The sequence below is a fragment of the Cucurbita maxima genome, unplaced genomic scaffold (assembly GCF_002738345.1).
Source record: "Cucurbita maxima cultivar Rimu unplaced genomic scaffold, Cmax_1.0 Cma_Scf00020, whole genome shotgun sequence".
Taxonomy (NCBI): Eukaryota; Viridiplantae; Streptophyta; class Magnoliopsida; order Cucurbitales; family Cucurbitaceae; genus Cucurbita; species Cucurbita maxima.
The window spans coordinates 2,374,104-2,382,432 of NW_019272036.1; the positions used below are offsets into that span (position 1 = coordinate 2,374,104).

Below are 8,329 nucleotides of genomic sequence, written 5' to 3' on the forward strand. Positions count from 1 at the left end.
TTTTTTTTTTTTTTTTTTTTTTTTTTTTTTTTTTTTTTTTTTTTTTTGCTGCACTAACCTAAAACCGAGTTGAACTCAGAATCAAACTCAGCAATTCCAGAGGCGGCCCAGAGCCGTTGATTGAACTCATCCATCATCCCGTCAGGCACGAACGGCGTTCTACAAAGCGGACATGTCTTCTGATCATGATCCATCCAACGGTCCACACACCCTCTATGGAATATGTGCTTGCAGTTGGTCAGCCACCGGATCTCCTCTGCTCCCTCGAACTCGTATAGGCATACGGCGCAGCTCTCTGCCGCCGCCTGGGGGACATCCGAGAATTTCACTACGGGGAGGAATTCGCGGAGGAGCACGGCGGAGGCTGGTGGGTTCAAGGGAAACCCAACCTCCGGCGAGACGGCGGCGTCGGAGTGGAGAAATTCCGGGAGGCCGAGGAGGCGGAACAGGTACAGAATTAGGCGTTTGAGTAAGTCGAGGAGAGAGAGTAAATGGAGGAATATTGTGGGGAAGAAAACCTCCGTGCAACCCACCGGAAAACCCATCTGGTCGGGTCGGAAAATGGACAAATTTACAAATGGGTTTCTGTTGATTTTGCAGAAGGGGGTTCTTTTGCTTCTTGGTCTTGCAGAAATGGGAATTTGATTTAAGATATAGGGAGGACGGAGAGGTGGGCGGTGATAACCTCACATGTCGTGCGGTGAGGGTGATGGAAATGACCAATGGAGTGGGATTTCAGTGGGTCGTTTTCTTTCCTTTTTTTCTTTTTCTCCCTAAATTATAATTTCTGTTTGGAATTTTGAAAAAAATATCGAATAAGTCAAATATTTATTTAAGCAATTGAAAATCTTAATCATAAAAAATATTTAAAAAATTGTTTATAAAAAATTAAATTTTTTTTTAGGGTATTAGCCACATGTATGTAGAGTAGAAGATTTATTAAAAAAATGTTACTAATTTTTTTTAGGTTAATTAAATTTTATTTAAATAAAAATTAGAGGTATTTTGATATATTTAATTTAATTTTTTTTTTCTTTTTTAATGTGTGGGTCCGGAGAAGGACTTGCGTTGAAAATGACTGTCATGGACTCGGGAGAGGAGAGGGCATTTGGTGAGGGAACACGTGGGGGATAAAATGGTCATTTCAGGTTTCGAATCCGGACATAACACCGCGTTTGCCTTTGCCGTTTTTTTTTTTTTTTTCTTCATTAATTAATTACTATTATTATTATTTATTTTGGCTAACCGAAATTAATGATTTATGATTTATTTATTAGAAAAGAGAAAATAAAAAGATTTATGATGTGGTTGAGCATGTGATCTATATCAATCAATCTCGTGTCGATATTGCACACCATGTTCCTTGATAAAATCGAACTAATGGTAATTTATAGTTAATTCATTTTGGTTCTCGAAAAATAATTTTCTACCATAATATATATATGAGACGGGATGTAGGGATTGAAAATATAATCCTCATTTTTTATCTAACGGAGAGAAATCTCTTTCCACTCTCTAGTTTTGTACTCCATCTAAGATGGGTCCAGATAGATGGAACTAAATTACAAAACGAAAATGTAAGAGAAAATATGAGTTAAAATGGTAACGTTACCGAAGAAAAAGGCATTGTATCAATCATTTCAAAGCAATAAAGGGAAAGAAAAAAATTGCATCTTAGTTGAAATTTCAATTATTTGAGTGTAACATACCAAATAATATTAATACATAATAAAATTCTCTTATTTTAAAATTTAGAAATGCTCATCATTTCTTAATACATCCCATTTCATCTTATCGTCTCATTATTATTCTTTACCTTTAATTAATTATAATTAAAAATAAATAAAAATATTCTTCGTAATATACCATATATTTTAGATATGATTCGTATTTAAAGAATAAAATATACCTTTTTTTCTTTAATTTTAGAGGAGGTGAAGCTATCGAACACGATAATCAATTTTTTCTTACTTTTAAAAGTTATATCACTAATTTGGTTATTTGATGTAATAGCAAATATGATTGATGTTAAATTTTCTCATACCCACCATTTAACTTCAAACATTTGACAAAAATATTTGAGAGTAAAAGGAATTTGTAATGTTTCAACCCACGAGAATTGATATTAAATTAAGATAGAGAACAAAATAATAAAGAAAAAACTATTCAAATAATGTGAGAATGTCACGAACCAACCTACCATTACCTCGAGTTAGATTTTTTAAAAACTAAAAATTATGGGTCCAACTCAAAAATAGGGTAATGTAGCGGTAACCATAACCTAATTCAGTCAAAAGATAGAGAGTTGAGTTGGATTGTACAGAGTCACCAACTCAACGGTGACTCAACTAATTGAACAGTGGAAACATTTTTTAATAAAAAAACAGATATTTTCAATCTATTCACACAAGAACTATTCCAAACAAGAATGAAAAGAATCTAGAAGTGAAGAATCGAGAAATGAAGGCTTGAAAGAATGAATGATGATGCTTTACTTTATTGGAGACGGTGTATTTGCTCATTCTCTTGTCCTCTCAAAAGATGAAGAATATAATGGAAAGGATTGAGGAGCAATCAACCAACTCATAATTACAAATTCCAACACATCAAACTGTTTTTGTTTGATGAAACAAATGTGGTTTATTAATCTGTAATAGAATCTCCCAATTACACCATGAAAATAAAAAATAAAATTAGTATAATATATTTTTAAAAACTAGTATAATATATGCAAATTATAAGATTTTTTTAAAATATTATTTATTATTTTTATTTTCCTAATCTAACCTCTTAATCACGTGACTCAAAATAATAAAGTTATAGATTATGATTACGAGCCACAAACAAATTTAATGTAAGTTTCACAAACAACCGAATGAAATCATGATTATCCCAATTCATCAATTAATTTTAAATAATATATTTATTTTTTATTATTTATTTTCCAACAAATCTTAAAAATAATTTTTGAAAATGAATACTTTTACTTTTATTAAACAAAATTGAATAAATGACTTCAAACCAACCTAACCCAAAAAATTGTGTTGGAATGGATTAAGTTCATTATTTAAACAAGGTTGTTTAAGTTAAAATTTTTTACAACCGGTTTATCTGAAGGTTTTAACTAATAAGAAATGTTTTGTTTCTCTTTCCGACTCATGTGTGATCTCACAATTCACCCCTTGGGAGCCAGCGTCTTCGCTGACACACCATGTCTCTAGCTCTTGTACCGATTGAAAGGAATGAACTCTTCATCCATATAGCGAAAAAGTGAATTGAGTCTAAAAAAAATGTATGCTTGCAAGCAAAAAACCATTCAAATACCACCCGTTACATAACCCATTCGTCAAAGTTTATAAACTAAACTGTATCTCGATTTAAATCCAAACGAAGAAAACGACAAGGATCGTCGGTAGCGGTAGCAAGAAAGAGAGAGAGAGAAAAGGTGGAAAGAGGCAAAGAACAGCAAGAGCACATGAAATGAGAGTGGAATGATAAGAGAAGGTCACCCCTATCCCCACCACCCCACACGCTCACCACACCATAGGTTGGGCCTCCCCAATGGCCAATGCTATGGGAATAGAGAGTTGGAGATTTAGAGCTCATGGGGGCATTTTTAAGATTGGATTTGGGTTCACTTGCCTGCTCACTCCTAGACACTACTGGCCCCTAATCGCCTCCTTTTGTTTCCTTTCCCTAACGTCAAAAAATTTGATCCTCAATGTGTGATGTTTGTTTAAAGTCACTTTAACGATCGAGTTAGCTACACGACTATGACCTACTGTGAGTTAGAACGGGCTTTTGTCCGAGAGAAGTAAAGATGTATTATACGACATGTTGTGCTAAGTTTAGAGAGAATTATTGTAACGACCCTAGATTTCTAATAATCTAAAGTTGCTACTGTATACTTAACATACTCATTTGTGTAGAAATAATAATTTGAAACTTCAAGATAAAACACTATCATAGACTTATGACAACGTAAGATAAAACATTGTCATAGACTTACGTGTTATGGTCTCGACTTACGATGTCGTCGTCAGCGTACATAAATGTCTTGCTTTTACCTAAAATAGAAGTAGCACGTGGCTTGAGTGTTTCAAGAAATACTCATTTAAGTGACCCAACTATTGAGGTTAGATGCAAACACATCAATCATGAATGAGACCTATTCTTTAAGTCTATATTCCTTTAGGTGACTATCTTAAACAGGTAATTGAATGTGTATTTACTATTCTACTCATGACCCACACTTGTGAGTAGGAGTTCACCTGTCGGTTTGCACACCTCCTGGGCCCCTTTCTTTATCGACGAACATTTTCTAGAGTTGTTGATGTCGAATACCCGTTAGATATAGCGACTATCGTAGCATTATAATAAACATAATAATCGTTTTCTTCGATTATGAAAAAATTAGGTGTACTTTTATAAATTTAATATTTTTTTTAACATAGTTGTCCATAATTATTTTAAAAGGTACAAGGTTTTTTTTTTTCAATTAAATTTTTTTGTTCATTGCGATGAAAGTGAAGGGATATTCATAGCCAAGTTCGTCATCTAATTTACTTGTTGAAACCTTTCACGTGCGTGGGGCCACACCTCTTTTTATTGGCTCTCTTTTCTCATTTTTTTGGGCCATTAGTTCAAAATTTAAATTTGTAACTCCAAAAAATATGGATCTAACATGTGTGATTGCTGTTTAAAGGTAAGATCCCATTTTTTTTTTTACGAGGGTGCGAAAACCTCCCTCTGTCATGCACGTTTTAAAAACTTTGAGAGAAACTCCAAAATGAAAAGCTCAAAAACGAAAATACCTACTAGCGACGGGTTTGGGCTATTACAAATGGTACTAGAGCCAGACACTATGTGATGTGTGAGTAAAGACGTTGGGATGGATTATGGGGTCCTACATCAATTAGAGAAAGAAACAAGTGTCTGATATTAAAGTGCAAAGGGGTGGATTGAGGGTCCCAAAAGAGAAAGAGAAAGTCCAAAAAAAGACATATTTCTGTATGTTATAAATATAAAGTTAATGGAATGGAGACCATATATTAAAAAAAGAATGTTGATTATATTGTGGAAAATGAAAGGAAACAACCAAAAAGGGAATTTTAATATAAAGTTTTATAAGCAAATATTGGGCCGTACAAAACAATATGAGTAAAGAGTAAGTAGGCTTAGGTGCGTTGGGAATATCGCCTACCAAACTTCTAATCATTTCATGTCACATAAGGAAGGCCTTATTTTTGCTATAATATAAACTTTTTAATCAACTTTTTTTTTTTTAATTTTCAAAATTAATCATTGCTAAAGTCTTCATACATACTCAATTATTTTTTGTTATTTTTATTTTATTTTAATTACCAATTATTCACGTACTTGGGTTGGATTTTTCTTTAATTGCGTGACTACTCAACTCTAGAAGGTTCTCTCATCCCAACCGACACTCAGCAAACACCAAAAAAAGAAATGTAGAATGGAGTGAGTATAAAAAAAATACTTGTAAGCTCTTATTACATCCAATTCCCAATAAACGTCCGCAGGTTTTTCTCTAGGCTTTAGGAAGTTCGAGCCTAATTCTTTAGCTATCTAAACTTTTGGGAATGTTTTGAAGTTTTGAACGGTTCTCATGTCCATCACAAGCTCAATCTAAGTCCAAAGGTAGTTCATCATTTCTGGCACTGCGGATCTACTGGACGACGTATCTTAGCTTTGGATGAACTAGTTTTTTTGTTCTTTTTACGTAGTTAGCTTGCATAGCCATAACAGTGAATGACCGATATCTTGGGTTGAGATGCTATCTTATAAATTTTGTTACGACAGTATGTCATCTAGCTGGTTTGGACATCATCTGTGGAATAATTGATAAACCCTTCCACAGGGATATAGAGTCACTTTGAGTATGGGGGTATGACCCCATGTGCTTGCTAGCTACTAGGTTACCTGCATGGTCCCACACACCCCTCTCAAGACGAATTTACATTGCAAATGCCCTGTTCAGGAGACCTTGCCCATGTTCTCCCGATAAAGACACTTAGTCTTCTCGATGTTCTACACTATCCAACCTAGGTGTGGCTCGACTATGCTTCTTCTACTTGGCATGGTGCTGCTAGAGCGCACAGGAACAGAGAGGAGACAAAGACTGGCGACATTGTGCACTTTGCTAATAGCCTATTAAGCTTTTTGAGTCATCTTTGTCGTGAAGGTTTACTAAGTTCTTAGGGCGTTTAGGCAGTTTAAATCTTATCTCACATATCTAGGATGCTTGAGACTATCTCCTCTAGGCTAATCCAATTTATAGGAGAACTAAGGTCTAGATTTCTTATTGCCGCTCATGATCTAATAGTGATTGGTCTACTGAAAATGTACTGAAACCATTCTAGTGCCCTAATCTTAACTTGGTTCACTCACACATGCTTGTTAGAGAGATAATCCTATCGATCACCTAAAGTACATAATGTATAATTTAAACACGGACCACTTTCCTTCTTTCTAACACAATACAAAACATTAAAATTAGCATACTACTCAATTCTAGGGGCATTTTGATAATTTTCTATATCATATTTGGCATTCTAATCCAAATTACCCTTCTAGAATCCTAACATGCATATTTGAGCCACCTAAACCAAGATATGCTCACATGTCACTGTGTTCTAGTGATTCCTACAAGTATTACGTAAAGAAAGTTTGAATAGCTACTTACTTTGGTGACACGTGCCTTCTCGAGCTAGCTTTTCTGCATGTTATGAGCTCTAAATGTTTTAAAATTTTTCTAGAAGATCCTAATTCAGGTTAATATAAGGTTAGTATCGAGATTGAGTTGAAACCCAAAAAACAGGAGTCAAAATGGACAAAATACCAAGCTCACACACTTTACACATGCCTACACGTGTGCATGGAAGCTCCCATAATCAGATTCACACTCGTGTGCAATACACGTTGAAGGCTGATACACTCATCATTAGCATGACACATGTAGGCTGCAATGTTAGGACCACATAATAACTCACACACTCGATTTAGATGAACACAAAAAATAAGAGAGAGAAAATGCAAAGGAAAATATTGACGAGAAGTTTATATTGATTACCTCTGTAAGAATTCAAAGATGAGAAAGTATATTACAAAACTCTTGGGATTCGATTTAATAACCTTGTTAAAGAACAAGATCTTTAACTCTAAATTATTCAAACACCCCAAAACGATAAGAAATCTTTGCTCTCCATTTCTAAGTTCGTAGCCTTCGCAGTAGCTTCATCGATGTTACCTACCAAATAAAAGACTTGTTCGGGAAGACCATCTAATTCTCTAGAAAGAATTAATTTAAACCCTCTAATTGTTTCTGCTAGGCCAACGTATTTCCCCGGGGAACCTGTAAATACTCATGCTACGAAAAAAAAGTTGTGATAAGAAGCGCTTAATTTAATTTTTTGTGCTCGTGCTACGGTTAAGCGATCTTCTTCGAATAATTCGCAACCCAATAGAAAGTTTTGGAAGGAATTACCTTAACGATCAAGCTAAAGAGTAATAAGAAAACTCGTTTCTAAACACTCTACAAGATAGCTTGATCAAGACTACTTGAATGACCGGGTCCTAATTAGCTTTGGAGTCTCCATCTTTAAACTACTCCTCTCCTTACCCTTAATGTAAGAGAGACTTAATAGTGTTAGACGAACACGACTCTCCACAATGGTATGATATTGTCCACTTTGAGCATAAGCTCTCATGACTTTGCTTTGGGCTTCTCAAAAGGCCTCGTACCAATGGAGTTAGTATTCCCCACTTATAAACCCATGATCATTCCCTAAATTAACCGATGTGGGACTTTCATCATCCAACAAATAGGAGTCAAACATACTTTTGACCCAACTAAAACTATGGATGATTGTGTTTATATGTAGTTGTTATATCTTTGATATAACTTATCCTATCATCTACAAGAGTGTAACTCTAAATCTACCATGAGTGACCTGAAATAAATAAATAAATTTAATTAATTAAAGAGTATAATAAATTATTTTTACTTCATATGAGGTTATAATGGTAAGTTCACATTCCATTTTATAAACCTTTTATCTATTAAACTATATTTAGATTAATCCAAATGGTGACCTTAATAATTCAAAATAAAATAAAAGTATTAAGATAAACCCAATTAGGTATTTTTTTTAATAAAATAAAATTATAGATTTAAATCCAAAAATCAATAGGAGTTGAGGAAGGTGATGAGCTGTCTGACCCGATCTCTGTTAAGTGCCAAAAAGCTCGAAAGAAAAACGATCAGTTCCGTAAAAAAAAAAAAAAAAAAAAAAAAAAAAAAAAAAAA

At 34.1% G+C, this 8,329-nt stretch overlaps 1 protein-coding gene across 1 annotated transcript; it reads right to left on the bottom strand.

The window, feature by feature from the left end:
• Positions 1 to 44: 44 nt before the first annotated feature.
• Positions 45 to 633, bottom strand: LOC111494424 (probable E3 ubiquitin-protein ligase RHA1A). Its single transcript, XM_023144368.1, has one exon. The coding sequence runs from the start codon at positions 543 to 545 to the stop codon at positions 54 to 56; it is 492 nt and encodes a 163-aa protein (XP_023000136.1). The 5' UTR covers positions 546 to 633; the 3' UTR covers positions 45 to 53.
• Positions 634 to 8,329: the final 7,696 nt, after the last annotated feature.